The sequence below is a fragment of the Peromyscus californicus genome, unplaced genomic scaffold, assembly GCF_007827085.1.
Source record: "Peromyscus californicus insignis strain IS unplaced genomic scaffold, ASM782708v3 Scaffold_6__1_contigs__length_162567912, whole genome shotgun sequence".
NCBI lineage: Eukaryota > Metazoa > Chordata > Mammalia > Rodentia > Cricetidae > Peromyscus > Peromyscus californicus.
The window spans coordinates 19,921,016-19,939,907 of record NW_026294584.1 but is presented as its reverse complement, the minus strand read 5'-3'; the positions used below and the strand labels follow the sequence as shown (position 1 = coordinate 19,939,907).

General features: G+C 44.2%; 1 protein-coding gene across 10 annotated transcripts in view; it reads right to left on the bottom strand.

The window, feature by feature from the left end:
- Ppp1r9a (protein phosphatase 1 regulatory subunit 9A) overlaps nt 1-18,397 on the bottom strand; it is a 267,569-nt gene extending 249,172 nt beyond the window's left edge. For 8 of the 10 annotated variants that reach the window (XM_052720718.1, XM_052720721.1, XM_052720725.1 and 5 more), the window contains exons 1-2: nt 17,819-17,913; nt 14,414-16,016 (exon numbers count right to left, since the gene is read on the bottom strand). In XM_052720718.1, coding sequence (XP_052576678.1) covers nt 14,414-15,799 — 1,386 coding nt within the window. In that variant the 5' untranslated portion in view covers nt 15,800-16,016; nt 17,819-17,913. Of the gene's footprint in view, nt 1-14,413; nt 16,017-17,337; nt 17,669-17,818; nt 17,914-18,271 lie in introns of those variants that run through there. The other 2 variants (XM_052720720.1, XM_052720719.1) reach the window with 2 other exon arrangements.
- Nucleotides 18,398-18,892: the final 495 nt, after the last annotated feature.

The following is an 18,892-nucleotide window of genomic DNA, read 5'->3' as shown; positions in this document are numbered from 1 at the left end:
GAGATACCACTGCTTCAAATCAGTACAGAAGAGGAACTTATAGAAACGTATTCCAAATCATAATCATGAAAAGTATTGTCATCCCTGAACTATAAAGCCTTTTCCCAATGTAATCATTTTTCTAGAGAGAAGTTAAAATATTAGATGTTGCATCTGTTAGTGCTGCCTCTTCCTAGAGGAAGAGGTCTTTACAATTCTACATATTTATGTTGGACCAGCCAAGAATCACTACCACAAACTCAGAATTCCATGGAATACTAAGAAAAGTAGCTAGCTAGTCATGTTTAGGAAAGGTTAAGGACACCTAATGAAAAATGGTGATAAATTTCTGATTACACGGTAAGATGATTTAATTAGGACTTCACTAGAACTCATGAAATGCCACATTACTTAAAACTCTAAGATCAGAATGATCAGTTAATCCAATTAGTCCAGAAGCAATACTTTAAATTTGTAATTTCACAGCTCTGCTACACAACAAATATGTGTTTCTCATCATCTATATGCTGTAACATTATTTGCTAAAACTTCTCAAAGGTGGAAGCTGTCCAATACATGAGAGGAAGTGACTCTCTGACTCGAACTAAAAATATTATATACTACTATACAGTCCACTCATACATCAAACAATCTCCTCTCAGCCAATGTTTTTGTTAGGAACAACAGGAAACTACATATTGGCTGGTGTTGTAAAACAGGAAACACTGTCCAAAGGACTCTGTGGAGGCCTAGACTTCAAAATCCTGTTTTCAACTGCTGTGTGTGATTCTTTTCCACAGGGCTGTATGTAAGCAAGACACTGCAGTTGACATCTCCATTCACCTTTCTAGCCAGGAGGCTCACTGAGCTCAGTAACCCTGCAAATCAACATGAACTCAGAGTTGGACTTTACCAAACACGTATTTGTTATGTTTAGTTAAGATTATTCATCAAGGTTTGTTGCACTTCAAAAGTAGTATATATGATTTCCAAAAAATACTTTAAATGACACATCAAGATTATCTTAAAGCAATAGCTGAATTCAAGGGAAACATCTAATGCCTACAGAAATGGTATAGTCATCATTTAAAAAATACTAAAGCCTCTAAGTTATCAAAACATTTAAATGCCATATTCTCTAGGTCTATGGAGTATTTGAAGATTACCTATCCATCTAATATATATTTCTGTAAGTCTGGAAAACCTAACTAACATAACTATAAATACAACAAGCATGGGCAACTATTAATCTGTAAGTCTTATCTACCTAAATACCTGAAAAGCTTAACCACAAACATGGGATCAATTTAATCAAATATTAAATATTATGAACTTGGACTGCGGCTATAGCTGAATAGTAGAGGACTTGCCTTTGATAGGCCCTAAGTTCAATCCTCAGTCCCACAATCAAACAAACTTAATGAATTTAGTTGGATGTGGTAACCCACAAAAGCAACCTCAGCACCAAGTAATCATTTCCCAGAGAGAAGTTAAAACTTTACATGTTGTATCTGTTAGTGTTGCCTTGGACTGAGGATACAGCTGAGTGAGTATAGTCTGAGGCAGGAGGATTTTGAGTTTGAGTGCAATCTGGGGTTCATGATAAATTTATTTTCTTAATACTTTCAACCACAGTTATTTTCTGTGATATGTCCTCCAAAGAAAATTACACTAAAAATTAACTATTAAATTTTTCTTAAGTGTTTCTGCTTGGCAAGATGGCTCAGCATGTAAAGGCCCATGTTGTCCAGCCTGACAGTCTCAGCTCAATTTCTGGGACGCACACAGTAGGAAAGAATAACTCCCACAAGTTGTTCTCTGACCTACACATTCATCATGGCCATGGTGCACACACCTATGCACACAACAATACACATAAACAAAATAAAAATAATAAAATTAAAATAATAAAAATTGTTAAATTACTTTTGTCAATTTCTTTAAACTGTTATTACTGATCCAACCGCATCTACCTATCACCATTTTCTATGTGTGTGTGTGGAATTGGTTCCTTCCGTGCTCCTTTGTGTGGGATCCAGGGATGGAGATCAGATCTTCAGTTTAAATGACAAGCTCTTTCACCTGCTGAGCCGTCTCACTGGATCCTGTTTGATTTTTAGAGAGGATCACATGTAGTCTAAGTTGGCCTAAAACTCTTTATATAGTCAAGGATGACCTTGAACTTCTGATCTTCCTGCTGCTCCACCACCAGAGTGCTGGGGATTACTGGCCTGCACCACATGCTTAGGACTGAACCCGGCAGTCATACATGCTAGGTAAGCGCTCTATCAACTGAGCTACATCCCCAGTCCATGTAAGAGACAACATACACTCATTATTGGGAGTTTAGTAAATCTAGAAGAGTACAAACAATTTTTAAGCATCACCTTTATTCTTCCCACTCACTTTTATTCTCTCTACCAAGATACCAGAAATAAGATTTTGATCTACATGATCTACAATCTTTAATCTAGATGCATTTTTTTCAAAAATAAAAAAATGTTTAAAAAATACGTAAGTATGTAACTATCCTGTTTGTTGTGATTCCTCATTCTGAAATCATCTTAGAGAACATGGAGAGATGGTTCCGAAATTCAGATCCCTTATTGATCTTGCAGAGGACCTGGGTTTGATTCTCAGCACCCACCAAGAAGCTTACAACTGTTTGTAGCTCAATACCAGGGGATCTGATACCTTCTTCTGGCTTCTGTGGGTACCAGGCATACCTGTGGTACACAGATATACACTCAAGCACACACACACATACACATAAAATAAATAAATTTTAAAACCCTATAAAGAAATGAGGAGCTACACAACATTATCCTGTAGCACATTATGCAGTCACCATGACAAATTCAACCATTCCCGTTACTGGAAATAGGAGTTATTTTCACTTTCCGCTAACACAAACAGCATTACAATGTGATCCCGACAAACAACCGCTGGCCCAGAAGGCAGTGAACACAGAGAACTGAGGAAAAGCCATGTAGTGTAACTGCGGCCATGTGGGTGAGGCTGACAGGTGAGAAAAAGGAAGCCTATAGGGGATCTGACTCAGGAGGAGAATAGGCTTTCTTTTTCTCACCTATCAACCTCACCCACATGGCCAGTTACACTATATGGCTTTTACAGGAACTCACAAATCTGCCTGCCTCTGCCTCCTGAGTGTTGGAAGCAAAGGTATGTGCTACCACCTCCCTGACATAAATCTTCTTTGCTGTTATTTTTTCTAGACAGGGTTTCTCCATGTAGCCCTTGCTGTCCTGGAACTCACTCTGTAGACCAGGCTGGCCTCGAACTCACAGGTACCAAGGGCTTTAAAATAATTTATTAATAACTTTACTTTTTGAAATCTATCTTAAATATTTTTTTAAAATTCTAGATGTTGCACGCACACAAAACTGTATGTGATGTTGGTTCATTTTAAATATTAACTTAGTGTTATACACAGATACTTAAAATCAGGGCAGACTTGACTCATATTGCAAAGGTGGTGCACACCCTCCAAAAGTTCCCATGTAGGGATTATAACTACAATAGAGAGGGGGCTGTTCAAAGGTATTAATGCCTTCCCCACGGGACTGCATTAGTGGGAGTACCTGTTGTCATAAAAGTGACCGCACTGGCGCATTTTGCCCTATGACATGTGTTCAAGTGCCCTTCACCTTGACCATGTTATGGGACCCTTGCCAGATGCCACCACTATGCTCTCAGATTTTCCAGTCTCTAGACTCATGAGCTAAAATGAACTCACTCGGTTAGAGCAACATAAATGGACAATTACCATTCTCAATTCTATTTGTCCAACTTGGTAACATTTGAATCTAAAGGGAACCCCCTCCTCTTGTCTAGGTTCATATTGTGAATACTTGGTCCTGAGTCTGTGCTACTTTGAAGGCTGTGGAGCACTTAGGAGGTAGAGTCTGGCTGGTAGAAGTCATTAGGGTAGACCTTTGAAGGCAATGCCTTCTTCAGGTCCCAGCTGAGCACTCTAACTACAAATCTGCCACTTGAGGAGCTCCTAACCATACACATCCCACTGCCCAGCACTGTACCACTCCTGCCCCCAGGCCTTCCCACCATGATGGACCACACCCTGAGACCCCCCATGCCTTCCCACTACAATGGACCACACCCTGAGACCAGGAGCCAAGTCAACCTTTCTTAAATTGCTTCTGTCGTGTATTTATCACAGAAATGAAAAGGCAACTAATATACTACACATCATCATACATTTTCATTTCTAGTCTAGACTTTACCCTTTTTTTGAGACAAAGTGTGGCCACATAGCCCAGACTAGCCTCCTCCTCTCAATCCTTCTGCCTTCTGCCTCAGCATCCTGACTGTATCTGCCTCCTGCCAGCTGCAGCCTTTCACTGCTGATCATTGACGATGAGGATGTTTGTAATGTTTTTGTTTGAGACAGGGTCTCCCATGCACACCAACCTAACTATGTAGCTGAAGATGACTTTAAATAACTAATCCTCTTGCTTCTACCTCCCTTTGTGCTGGGATTAACAGGCATGTCTTAAAGTGTCAAGCAGCTAGTCTTATTTTATAAGACTTATTTGCATTTGTTTTAAGGGTCACAGCTCAGTGTTAAATTTTCTAAGAAAAAATCAATAGGTTCTTCATAGGAACCGTATAAAGTCCTGTGTGGATGTGTATTACTGACATGTTGACACTCTATACACAAACTGCCACAACTCCTACCTGAGATTGCTCCCCTACAGAGGCCTCCTTCGAGATTAGCACCCACCTCCTTGTTCCCCTCTGTTCCTGCAATATAAAATACTGTTTCCGGACCTCTGCTGGTACACCTCTGCCAGAGAGCAGGGTTCACCAGGTCCCAGCTTTCGGCATCTATGCTGTCATTCCCTCGATCCAGTCAGGATAGTCCAAAGCTGGGAAGGTCACAGCAGCACACTATGGAAAACTTAATGCATAACGTATCCTCCATTCATCCACAAATATATAAGGATTAGTTCTAACACTACAAATACATCTTTTAAAATCCCAGTGACATATACTAAATAAGCAAACAAAACTTTCTCTTAGGATGTAAAATTTCTGAGTATCCTTACACATGAGCTATTTCATTTCTTTGTGCAGACTGCTTTGTGAGAAAGAAACAGCTAGTTAGGCTGAAAATTTAGGAACTGTGCAAAAAAATTATCAATACTTCAATCATGCTGAAGTATGCTATGAAGCTATTTCCAGAACAAAAGTGAGTGGAAGCAATTAATATGTCAGCAACTAGATCACCCAAAATTCTTTCTTTCTTCTTAGTTCTTCAGCAGGGGTTTAATATATAGTCAACCCATACTTTCAAAAGCCACACTGCTCTCAAATCCACTCTAGCAAAATGACTTCCTTCAACTGAATATTTTAATCACTTTTAAGATTTTAGTAGAAGCCATGATGCAAATGAGAATCAGAAACAATATAATATAAGCTATTCATTTTAACAGTTTAATAAAAGATGCCTTTAAATTTTCTCTTTCAAATAATGCCACAAATGTATCTGATTATTGTCCACTACAGTTACATTTAAGATACAACCAGAGAATTACAAAAGTCTATAATAAGCAATGATCTTAGTAAAACCCACAAATTAGAAATTTCAATTACACGTGAGAAATCCAAAGCCTCAAGAGGCAGATTTGTTCACATCTAGAGACTACCACGTTAATTCTCAGAGATATCTTCATCATTATCACTTAATAATGGTTAATATAACAAGCAATATATATGGTATGTTTCCATGAAAATAAATACATAAATGTTGCCTTCCTGCAACAAGTAAGCATATGAAATCTACAGTAACAAGTGTTTAAGTAAAGACTAAATTTTGCCCATAAAGAATTCCAATCAACATAAAAGATACTGAAAGCAATAACAAAGCACAGTAGGGAAGAAACAACCATCATATCATTAGGGAAAGGGTTCCTTCTCCCAAGAAAAAAAAAAAAACAGCATACTAATGGAAATCAGTTATCAGCGTAAGCGGGTTTTCTGAAACCCTGTGCTGAATCACACACTCCTGCTTCAACAGCAGCCCTTTAGAGCACCTGAACAGGACTGCAAGCTGAGTAAGCTGATGCCCAAGTTTATTTCCAGCAACTGCAAGGCAGAAGTAGAAAGATCACTCCAACCTGGTCTACCTAGGGAGTTCCAAACTAGATGGCACTAGCAAGCAACACCTTGCTTTGAAACACCTCTTCCTAAAAAGGGAAGTGCATTGTCCCAATCAAGGGAGCTATCCCAGTCACCCTCTGCCATATAATCATACATTCCCCCATCCACCTTGCCGTCTACTCTTTCCTAGGTCTTGAATCTTCTCTGTCTGATGAAACTGCACTAAAAGGCAGACGGTATTTGTCTTCCTGTGTTTGCTGTCTAGACTCCCTTGTGCCTGCCATCCTCTCTAATTTAACATGCCATGTTCACTGCATCCCCAACATTCTTTAAAAAGCATCTCCTGACTCCATGTACACAACATGTTCAGAAGAGGCAAAGCCATGGAGTCAGGAAGTAGATTACTGTTTGCCAAGGGATGGAGGGAAAGAAATTGGCAATGATTAACAACAGGCTTGAGGTTGCTTTGCTGGGTTGTAGAAACATTTTTGAATTAGATATTAGGGATAGTTGCACAAGACTGTAAAAAATGAATTCTAAGGGTTGGGGATTTAGCTCAGTGGTAGAGCGCTTGTCTAGCAAGCACAAGGCCCTGGGTTCGATCCTCAGCTCCAGAAAAAAAAAAAATGAATTCTATACTAGAAATGGTGGATTTTTAAGCTATTTGAATTATTTCAACATAAAAATGCAAATCAACATTCAATACACAAAAACAAGTGCACAGACACACAGCATGCCCTTCCTTTTAATTTTCCTTTTCCCCCTCCAAAGAATAAACTCCCCATAAGAATTATTCAAGCTGGCTGGGTGGTGGTGGTGCAAGCCTTTAATCCCAGCACTCGGGAGGCAGAGGCAGGCAGATCTCTGTGAGTTTGAGGCCAGCCTGGGCTACAAAGTGAGTTCCAGGACTGGCTCCAAAGCTACACAGAGAAACCCTGTCTCGAAAAACAAAACAAAAAAAAAAGAATTATTCAAGCTGAAAGACCATCTTTTGGCAAAATGCTAACGATGGCTTCCTTGAGCGACTAGGAACTTACATTACTTTAAGTAGCTGCAGCTCTAAATTTCTGTTACCAGGGTGAAGAGATTAACGCCGGGGAAAATTAAAAAAGTGACCAGGAAGAAAAGTATAAAGCAGCATAAAAGCAGCAAATGGTTTTCTGAGTCTAGGAGAGCAATGCCTGTTCGTTTGCTCAGAACTTAATTGGCTTTCTGAACAAATCCCTAAGCTATCGTTTTGTGTGTGGTAATGAAGATGTTAGGAAAAATCGAACGCAGATAAGATTTAAATCAAATCACTTCATATGAGAAGGTAGTTGGATTAATGAGGTAAGCTATGTATTAACATTAACAGTTATTTTCCCCAAAAATTTGGGATCTTACTTCTAAAGCTCATGAAACCAGCAACCTGTGTTGTAAGGAAGTTTAGAGCAAAGACAAAATAGTTATGCTTCAGAAAAACTTCAAATTCTGCTGTAAAATGCAAGGAGACATCAAACGTAATTTGCTGTAGGAAAAAACAATCTCTTTTTAAACAAATGATAATTGCTCAGTGAACAAGAACAAAAAGTCTTGAATTTTAGGCAAGGGACTGATTTTTACATATATTATTTGATTCTGTATAGTATATTCAATTAGTTGACATTTTTCATTTGCCTCATTACAAACCATAGTCACTTTATAAAACATCAAAATGTAAGAGGAAATCCAATTTCAACATTATGCCTTCAAAGTAATCCAAATGAAAACAAACTAATTAAGATGGCAATGCTTATATTTTCCTCTAGAAGCTTATTGATTTAGATGCCCCAAAGAATGAAAGAAATGGAATTTCTCAGCCAACCAAGAACTTCCTCCTCCTGTCCCTTTATAAAGAAAGCCACAGGAGGTCTAGGATGTGGCATTTGAATGACCCGAACTCCTTCTGAATGCAAAGATCATAATCCACTTTGGCATCCGGAAACAGAACGCCTTACATAACTGGAACTTAGTCTCACTTCATCAGCAAAGAATCCTCTTCCACACAACCTGTTAGCACAGCCACATGCCAGGAGCAGACCGCTAGGCATCTTATGGCCAGCTTCTTTTGGGAGCCGAACACTGTTTCACACCAAAATCCAAAGAGGGGTTCGGGGACCAGCAGCATTGAAGCCACTTAGGGTCCTGTTAGAAATGCAGAACCTCTCTGATATGATGGCGTATACTTATAAGACAGCTGAGGCAGAAATGTCAAGAGTTCAAGAACACACTGGGCCACAAAACATGTTTCAGGCCAACTGGGGAGGGCTACCTAAGTAGATCTTATCCCAAGAACAAAATAGGAACAAAAAAGCAAATATGAACTCTTAGATTCCCATCCAGACCTACTGTTGAATAAGTTTGCTACAGTATCTTTGTTAGTTATTTTGCGGCACTCTTACCCTACGAGGAAATGTCACGAAACACGACAGAATCCCCTAATAAGAGTTTTATTAAGATAAAAGGGACAGAGAGTGCCCAGGCCTCTGGAAGACACGTGTGTAGAGAGGAAGAAGAAGAAGAAGAAGAAGAAGAAGAAGAAGAAGAAGAAGAAGAAGAAGAAGAAGAAGAAGAAGAAGAAGAAGAAGAAGAAGAAGAAGAAGAAGAAAGAGAGAGAGAGAGAGAGAGAGAGGTGGCGTACGTGCGTACACAGGTCGACGTAACCGCTCCACGCCTGCGCAGATCACATGGTTGCGTTGCGCGCTCTTACGTAACCATGCAACGTCACGGATCCTGGTCACGCGCGAGATGCCTTGACCCGGAAATGGCTATCTTGACCTGGAACTGGCTAGGCGGAAGTGTCCAGGTCCGCCGGGCATATGCAAACACGCCCAACCGTGGGGGCGTGTTGTGAATCCATCAATCTTAAAATACTAAATTATATTACAGAAGTCAAGGAAACATGCAGACTGAAGATTTAGTTCATCGGTAGTTTTCGACTAGCATGCCTAAGGCCCCAGGTTCAATACCTGCACTGCCCACCCCTACCCCCCCCCAAAAAAAATGATAGAAAACAAATGTGCGGAACGAAAGTCCTAAGTGACATCAGATGTGGGAAACAGCTTATGAGAAAGAAGCACCACAGGCCTGGGTAAGTGCAGATAATGAAATGTAAACTGGTAGCACAAAGGCAAAATTCACAAAATATATTTAAAATAGGTAAGTTAGTAACAAGCTGATATTATAAAAATAGAGCACATAGGAAATGTGACAAAAAGAAAGAGGCTGAAGGGACTAAAGCATTAAGTCATCATTATGTCATCTGCGGCAACTGTGGCACCTCCCTATAGAGCTGCCTGCTGCACACACGCCAACTGGCCTTATTCTGCAATGGCGGGGAGTGGAGATCGCCCAAAGGAAAGCAAATAAAACCCGTGGCTGGCCAAGGGTTGGCATCACATGCCTTTAATCCCAGCACTCAGGAGACAGAGGCAGGTGGGTCTCTGAGTTCCAGGACAGCCTGGTCTATACAGAGAAAACTCTGTCTTGAAAACAACAAACAAAAAACAAAAACAAAAACAAAAAAATAACCGTGGCTCATCAAGCTTGCGAAGTCACAACTATACCCAGTGTGCGTGTCCCTATCAGTACTGACCAGCGAGCGCATCTTTAGTACACTGGTACTTCGTTCCCAGTATCAGCTCTGGTCCTCAGAGGCTTGCCATCAACGTAGGACAGCTCGTGTTACAGAGCTAGACAAGGCCAGCTTAGGCTACATAGCAAGACTCACAAAAAAAGAAAGCAAGAAAAGGACGGGTGAACACAGCACCCCCGAGGGCAGGAGAATGGGAGCAGGTAGCATGAACATCAAGTGATGCTAGCTAGGCAAGCACTCTACCTCGGAGCTAAGTGCCCAGCCCTCTGCATCTTATCGCAAGGGTATCAACCTACTCCATGGCTTTCCTCTTGCTTCTGGGCCTGTGTTTTAAATTGAGCTGAGAATTCCAGATTGGATCTGTTGCATCACCTGCAATGGCTCCGCACTGTACTGGATCAAATCACTGCATGGAGGTAATTTCTCAGGGAACACCTACAGAAACAGAATCTGCATTTCAACAAGATCTCCGAGTGATTCATATGCATATTACAGTTTAAGAAGCACTGTTGAAACTTAAAGCCTCCACAGACACAAAAAGTTGGTTTCAGAACTCTGCTCTGAGCATCATCAGTACTGAACAAAAAGCATTCCCTGCCCAGGTCGGTGACTCTGCGCCCCAGGAGGCAGCAAACACCCTGAGAACCATCCTCCAGAGCTCCTGTATCAGTGAAAAGAGCACCTCCACCCTTGCCTGTCCTTCACAGACAAGATCACTAAAGTGCAACACAGTTTGAGAAACACTCCAGGCAGGTAACACAATGCACCATAACATCAATTCTGCAATCTCATACCTCCTGGGAGTTCAGAAAACCTCCTCTTTCAGATGACGCTATTTCAAGAATACAAACCCAAAGAATATTAAGGCTTCTAGTAACAAGAAAGGGTTCCTTAATGAGGCTGTGATGACCTTACAAAGGTCACCACACAGCAGATGAGACCCAAAAGCCTTGTTAATGGGATGCCCACCTCCCACCCATCCCTTTCCTGGGTCAAATGCTGTCATGGGTTTTATTCATAGTCTTCCTGACACATACTAGAGGCTCAGTAAATGTTTTAAAATGATAGAAAAAAAAGTGACAAAGGTTACTTTCGCTGGCCTTTATTGATAGAAAGCACATTTACTTTAATTAAATTCCTTAGTTTTGAGAAGTTTCTGAAAATTAAAACATCACTCTATACCTCAAATTAACATGGTCATAACATTCTCCCACCCCGTATCTTCAAGGTAAGGTTTGTACTTCCTATTAATAATCCTATTCTGATATTCCATGGCCCTATTGAATACATCAATCTGTACAATTAGAAACAATTGTGCCTGTGAAAGATGGGGAAATCACACTAAGTGTTAGCCAGCAGTACAATCAGATTTTTTGGATGAGGGGAGGATATTGCAACAGTTTCTTACTATGCATCTCAAAGGCTTGAACTTTCAACTCTGCTGCTCCAGCCTTCCCAGTCCTAAGATCACAGACATGTGCCACTATGTCTCAGTGAATCTGACCAGTTTCAAATAACTAGTGAATACGAGGAATACGATGCAAAGATCAACTATTATTTTTGTTTGCTTGTTTTTTCTGGGTCCACATTTATGAGCGCTTAAGGTAACATTTTATTCAAAATCTCTACAAGAGAACTGAACTAGACATTAGAGACAATATCACACGCACAAAGCTCATATACAAGACTAATGACGCACTAAAGGTGTTGGGAATGTTCAGCCTAGTAAAGAAAAAGATTATCAAGAGTGTAAAACTTCCAAACATTATTTCTGAAAAGAATATGCTCTCTATTGCTTCTCAAAGAGCAAGTGTTTAAATATCAAAGAAAAAGACTCTGATCTTAACTTCCATTGCCTAAAGAAAGCTTTACGAAGATAAGCAAACATATACAGTGAATGGGTGAATGCATTCTGTTTCAAATAACGTACTGAATCCCTATCACAACACATCAGGTACAGCCAAGAACTATCAAAGGACTCAAAAGACACAAGACATTTGGGCACGGTTTTGTTACACTGTTGAACCTGAGTTTATTTTAAAGAAAATGCAGGCAAGAACTGACTACTCCATCACAGAAGGGCTACTCTTAGAGAAGGGAGTGTCTTCTGCAGCTGGCAGCATGACAGACACACACAGTGAAAGTACAGAAGTATTTGGGGGATTTTGTTTTTCAATTACCACTCTCTGAAGCAAATAAAACCTTAAATGGGAGTGACCAAATCTCCATCCTCAGTAGAAAGCAGCTTTCAAACGTCCAAGTGTCTCCACTTTCATGTTAAACAAGGAGAGCAACAAGAAAGAGTAATTGTCCTATTCATTACAGAGGAGATAAGAATGACACTTCTGTTCGCACACTTAATTCACTCCAACGAGTCCCTTTAACTGCCCAGTGAAAGCCAAATGCCCTCCGTTACTCCAATCTTACATGGCCCACACTCTTTATGAAATGAACTAAATGTACACAGTATCGTTCTTTTCTATAGGAAACCCAGTTTGAACGAAAGAAGCGACGCATTAGTATAAGCAACAGAAACCAGAACATCTGAATTTGACATTTTCATACCCAATGAGATGGTTTGTTCCCATACAAAAACATACTTCAACGACAAAGCCTTTTAAATCCATCACACAAACTACTATGCAGTTATGTTCTGCGCATCAGAGGACCCAAATATAAGGCTGATAGCCCACGAGGCTCAATGGCTAACACTCTAGATGACAAATTTTCATAATCTGCTAGTCCCCTGCTTTCAGCAGTCAGTGGCTGGGATTAACAAACTCTTTGAAGAGTTATTTCAGTTATGCATCTCTTGTTCAGTTTAAAACAGTTTCATCTTACGTGCTCCTTCCTAAGGGGAAGAAAGAGGATGCTCAAAGGACAGCTGAATAGGGAATTTGAGAGCTCACTGGACAGGCTTGGGGAGAGAATACCTTTGAAGATGGTGCCTAAAAGTGGGAATCACCCCAAGGACAGGTGAGCAGAGAGACTTAACACAAGAAGTATCAAAACATACAAAAACACAGCTTACTCTCAAACTAGAGCCATACCTCTGGTTCATTTTAAACACAGACGAACTACATGTGGCCATTCTGACCCAGGACGTCACCTTATACTAATAAAGGAAAACTCTGCCTTACTAACATCTATACAGAATTTCATAGAATACTGCTTTATTTCAAATAATACTGGCTAATCCCAGCAGTGGCAGGCATTTCTGTGGGTATTTCCATGTAAGTTCTCTACCTCACAGCTTCGTACAAGTTCATGGGACAGAAAAAAAAAACAGTGGACAGTGACTTTAGGTTCTGAGGAGCAAACTGACAAAGCTATGATATCAAATTCCAAATCTATCATCTCTACAGCATGTATGCTAGCAGCAATACCCTAGAAAGTGCTATCAAACAAACAACACACTTGCATCACAACTCCCCAGGCTTCCCAGAGATGATGCCAGATTCTGAGGACCAAGCTGGTGGGCAAGTACACTCTGAAAAAGCACTCCAGGGGGAAGGGGGGGGAAGCACTCCAGGGGGGAGGGGGGAAAGCACTCCAGGGGGGAGGGGGGAAAGCACTCAGGGGGGGGGGAAGCACTACAGGAGGGAGGGGGGAAAAGCACTCCAGGGGGGAGGGGGGAAAAGCACTCCAGGGGGGAGGGGGGAAAAGCACTCCAGGGGGGAGGGGGGAAAGCACGGGGGGGGGGGGGGGGGGGGGAAGCACTACAGGAGGGAAGGGGGAAAGCACTCCAGGGGGGAGGGGGGAAAAGCACTCCAGGGGGGAGGGGGAAAAGCACTCCAGGGGGGAGGGGGGAAAGCACTCCAGGGGGGAGGGGGAAAAGCACTCCAGGGGATTCTGATGCTCAACCCACAGCCTCCTGCCCTTGCTGCCACTGCCACTTACTGCATCCCAGCGCCCGCTCCTGAGACACTTTCTGCTCTTCTTCTACACCAAATGTTAGCTAAGTGAAATCATTAGACTAAAACATCTGAATTCAAATTGGCATTTATCCAGTTTTTAAGGGGTAAAAATAAATCCATGAATGGCAAGTCAACTATGCTTCCTTTCACAAAACTTCACGGTAAAGCTATATAACAATTTCTGAAATCAAAGTTGTGTACAGTCACGGCTTTGCAAAGTATTTGTCAGCTAATACAGTTCCATAAAGCAAATGTTCACAAACAAGTAGCAATGCAAAAAGAAAAAAAATAGTTCAGCAACATGATCCACTTACCCTGAAGCAAGGAATAACTCCGACACATTAAAGCAAATAAAGAGAATGATTTCAAGGCTGGCATAAATCCCCCGTCGTACCTCTTATACCCTGTATCTTAGAATGTAGAGTCAGAATGTGATTATTGATGGGTAATCTTAAGAACCCCTTGTAGAAGTAGTTGTATTTCAAAACCTCCTGCTTTTCATTGTTCCGGCTGCTCGGACTCCACTCCACTGGAATGTATCTCACAAACTTCTTCAACTCGCTTATTTCTCCCTGGTTGTTTATGCCCACCGAACAGCACCTTAACCTCTCCCACCTCCCCAGTGCCACACTTCTGACATCGGCCCGCAGCAGGTGCATACCACAACCTCGAATTTCTTACAGAATCAAGTTGTCAGATCTGTCCTGCACAGGCCCCAAGGCTGAAAGGAAACTTAGGGAACGATCTTTAAAAGCATACTTACCTTAATTGGAGCACAACTAAACTTAATTTTCCTGTTTGCTGGGATTTCTTCTTCCTCTGGCAACCCAACTATCTCGGAGTACTCCATATCGGGCTGATAGTAATTGTTCTCGTCACTGTCGTCCTCTTCCTCCTGCTCAGTGCCTGTCTCTCCCCAGTCGGAGTTATACCTGGATCTCACCCTATACACGTTATAGTCACTGTGCATGTATACATGGGAACTCTCATAATTATTTGAGTCTTCGGGGACTTCTCTGCCACAGCTGGATGCAGAAGCATCAGGAGAGGTTACATCACCACCTGTAAGGTCTTTCTTCTGCTGCCCTGCTGTCTCACTGCTGACTACATTAGCTTCAGCGTCTTCTGAAGCTTCCTTCTGTGGTGAGAGTATATCAGACTTTGGCATTGCCTGGTGTTCAGCAGAGGGTTCTTCAGGAATATCTTTGTCAGTGCTGCCCAGAGTCTCTTGGTGAGATGGGAAGTCCTCGGCTTCCTTGCTCAGCTGGATCTCTTCACTAGGCAACGAAGCTAGAGAGGCACCTTTCCCAGCCACTTCTGGAGCTGCGTTACTCTTCTGGGCATCCTCGGTATCAACAGCTTGTTTGTTTGAAGATCTTGCGTTCGAATCCTTGAGGTGGCCAAAGGTATCAAGATTGGTAACAGTAACAGATGGTAAATTCAGAGGGTAGTGCCCGGTCACTGAGAAGTCACTGCTGTCAGCCTTCTCAGAAATGATGGCACCCGGAGACTCGGTGCTCTCAAATACTGCACTCAGTTGACTCACTGTTGGGGAGACAGCTTCAGTCCGGGGACTCAGGCTGTCCAAGGAATCACTGCTGCCTCTGTTGGACTTGGAACCACCCCACTCATCCTGTACTTCAGTCCCTCCGGCTTTCTCTGTCTTTGGGGAATAGCGATGATTGTGCCCTGACTCAAGCACACTTCTCTCAAACATCTTTCGAGTCTCCGTGAACTTAGCATACGAAGGGCCGTCATGCATTGTGTCAAATCTACTAATTCGTTCAGAAACAGAGGACTCCAACTTAACCACTGAGCCATCCGTTTTCTCCACAAATTCTTTGGGCTTCATTCTTCTCTGAGGGGATGAAGGTCTACCTTTTCCCCTCGTTTTGGCAACGATAGCGGCATTCTCATTGGGTTCCATACCCATCTGCATAAACAGATTTTTAATTCTGTTGACATTGGAGCCATATTTCCTACCCCTGCTCTGCTGGGAGCCCTCACCATCTTTTGTTTTCTGTTCCCCGTCTGACTTGGGTTTGTCAAAAGTACTTTTCAGTGCCTGGAACTCTGTTCGGTATGCATTCCTGTGCGGAGAGGCGCTCCTGAGAGTGGTACGTTCACCTGAAGACTCGGCTTTCAACATTTTCACTTCAAGGGTGAAAAGCCAATGCTCATACTGATAAGCGAAAAAACAACAAAAAAGAAAAATACCTCTCTTCCTAATCCCAGTATCGGGTCAAGTAAAGGACCTCTCGAGTGGCATACTTTTCCAGTGATGGTCCCAACGGGTGTGTTAGCAGTTTATTCAACTGTCAAGAGTTACACAAAATGGCTTTTTCAAAGCAAGGCTAGAGGTTCGTCTGCAATAGAAAAGAACGAGTTTCTGAATTCATGTGTTCCTCTGAATTTCTATTTAGTCAACTAATCAACATTTAAGACACATTTTATGTTCCAAGTGGTTTTGCCACACAGTAAATACATTACTTCGAAATGGGACATTAAGGTTAAGAGACTAAAAAGTTATTCTGATTGGTCTTTGGTAACAAAAGTGTTTCAAACATAACTTGGAGATCCTTACAAAATGCCACCACCTCCTCCTCCTTCTCCCCACCCCTCCCCACCTGCACCCCACCCCTCCCCCACACTTGACAGTAATGCTTTAGCCTAAGTTTGGGTATTTCTGTGAATGACTGTGAAAGAAGTGGACAACTCATATACTCCTCAAAAAGTCCTCAAAGTGGCCACTTAATTTGGGAATTTTCCATAATCGTGCAGGACAGGGAAAAGTTTGGATTCTATGTTTCCAAACTCTAAAATATGCCAAAGAGGCTTATTTGGGAGTTCTGATCCAATATTCTCAACCACAGCATGCTCCAAGTAAAAATTTCAGTGCAATTCCAGGACAAAACAGACAGAAGTAAGTTCTGGAATGTCCATGAAGTTCCACTACAAGTTGTTCTAAGCATTGTTTGGAAGTTTCCTAGGCAAGAGGCTAATATTAATTAGGGAGTGGGATGTAGTCTCGTGGGAATAGATGCATGAGAATGTGACAATCAGAAATCAAGTATAACATGACACTTCCTTCCACAGTCCTGATTTGTCTATTCCTTCTGGCCCCTAACTTACTACAAGCTAGGGGTGGGGAGTGGACAAAACAAAATGCAAACGCCATGCATGCTTGCTGTACTCCAGCCCACAGCTGGATTTTCTATCAGTATGCCAGCAGTCCAACACTTCAGGCAGTCACTGCAGTTCTAAACATTTTTCATTTTGGTTTGGCTTGGTTTGGTTTAATATTAGACCGAACCACATCACCCTCACACACCATCAGCTGAGGAAGCCCACACTTTCACTCAAATCAGCTCCAAACTCCTCTCCTGGCCCAGCATGCATGCATGGCCCATGCAGGCAAACAAAAAAGGCTTACTGAGTGTGGTGCCTGTGGTTTGGGGGTTGTTGTTTTGTTTTTTGGGTTTTTTTTTCCTTTATTTCTTTTTTCTTTTTTTTGTAAAGCGTTGACAATGTCCTTTTACCCATAAACACCCTCCCCTCTCCCCTAGTCGCACACCCCGGTCCCTCCCCCGCCAGTTCGAGCCCGAGGGGGCGGAGGCGGGGGCGAAGGGGCCGCCGGGGATTCAAAAAAACCTGCCCTCACAAAAGACAAACATAAATAACACCAACTTGAGAGGCAGCCGGTTCCCAAGCCTGGTTCGGGACGCAGGGACGCAATCCCTCGGCCCCGGGGCAGGGCCGGGAGAGCAGGTGACGCCAAGCGCTACGGTAGGAGGTCGCAGTCTAGCTTTGTGCCAAGAAGCACCTGAAGTCCTAACACATTGGCTGCGGCTCCCGGCGGCTGCCAGGCGGATCCCAGCGTGTGTGGCACCGGGAAGAGACGAGCTCCCGGGCCCCGTTAAGCCGAGAGCGCAAAGGAGAGGGTGATGAGCACCCAGTGCCTCTGTTTTTCCTCCCGGGGTGCGGGGAGACAATAGATCCCACGGATAATGCCTCCGCTCCTCACCCCGGCGCTCCCGACCGCAGCCCACCCACCCCCACCCGCCCGCCCGCCCGCCCGCCCGCCCGCGGGTCCGCCTTTGTGCACGCCGCCGCCGCCGCCGCGTCCCCGCGCTCCCGCCGCCCCGCCGCCCGCACGCCGCCCCCTTACCGAGCGGCCCGGCCCCGCCGGGCGGGAGATCGGACTCCTCCGGCGGCTCCCCCCCGCCCGCCCGCCCGTCCGCCCCCCGTGGCCGCGCGGGCTCGGCGCCGACCGTGTGCCCTCCACCCGCTCGTCACGGCGCGGCGCGCGCGGCGGCCGCCTGCACCCGCGCCTCGGCCCCCACGCGCGTCCTACCCGCGCGGGGCGGCCCCGGGACGCGCGCTGCGCTCCCCTCCCCACCCCCAACACACACACGCCATGGCGGCCCGGCCCGGGGGGGGGGGGGGGGACCCCGACGCGCTAGCACCCTGGGCTGCGGCCTGGGGCTGGGACGACGCGGCTCGGCCCACGTGCGGGCCCCCCCCCCCTCCCCAGGCCGGGCCCTGAGGCCCGCGAGGCCCGGTGGACTTGGAGGGCACAGGCCTCGGGGCTGAGGAAGGCCCGGGGTAACAGGTGCCTCACCTCGGCGGCGGAGGGGATTAACTCTAGGGCCGCAGAGAGAGGGAGCCCAGCAGCGAAATCCCAGGAGAGGGAGAGAGGGAGCCTCTGGCGGCCAACGGAGGGCGAAAAGCACCGGCCCGAGGCCAGGCCGCCCCACCCCCAAGACCGTGGGCGAGGGGGCTCCGGGGCTCAGGGCAAGGCCGGTGCCTCGGGGGGCCTGGCAAGGGTGGGTTCCAGGCCTGGGGTTGGCCTGTCAGGTGCTGTGGACCCCACAAAGTCAAGAGTTAACTTGGTGACCCCAGGCATGGGAGGCCGGGCCATGGCCTTGGTTGGCCTACTAGGCCAAGACTTAGGCCCTACTCTAGTGTGGCCTCCTCAGGCCTGCCCCAGCTGGACCTCAAGGCCCCATTGCTAGAAGGAAAGGGATGAAAAGGACTTTGGACTTTCTTCTTGTATAGTTTTCCAGTTCACGCTCCCTGATTTCGTTCTTTTATAAACTCTCAATACACCCTCTCCTCCCAAATACATGAAGTGTTACATACTACTCTCCAACATACTAAATGGACCTTGATGGCCAGTATAGATCATTAACCCATCCAAAAGGCCGGTGGGGCAGAAACACACCTTTTGAAGAGACAAAAT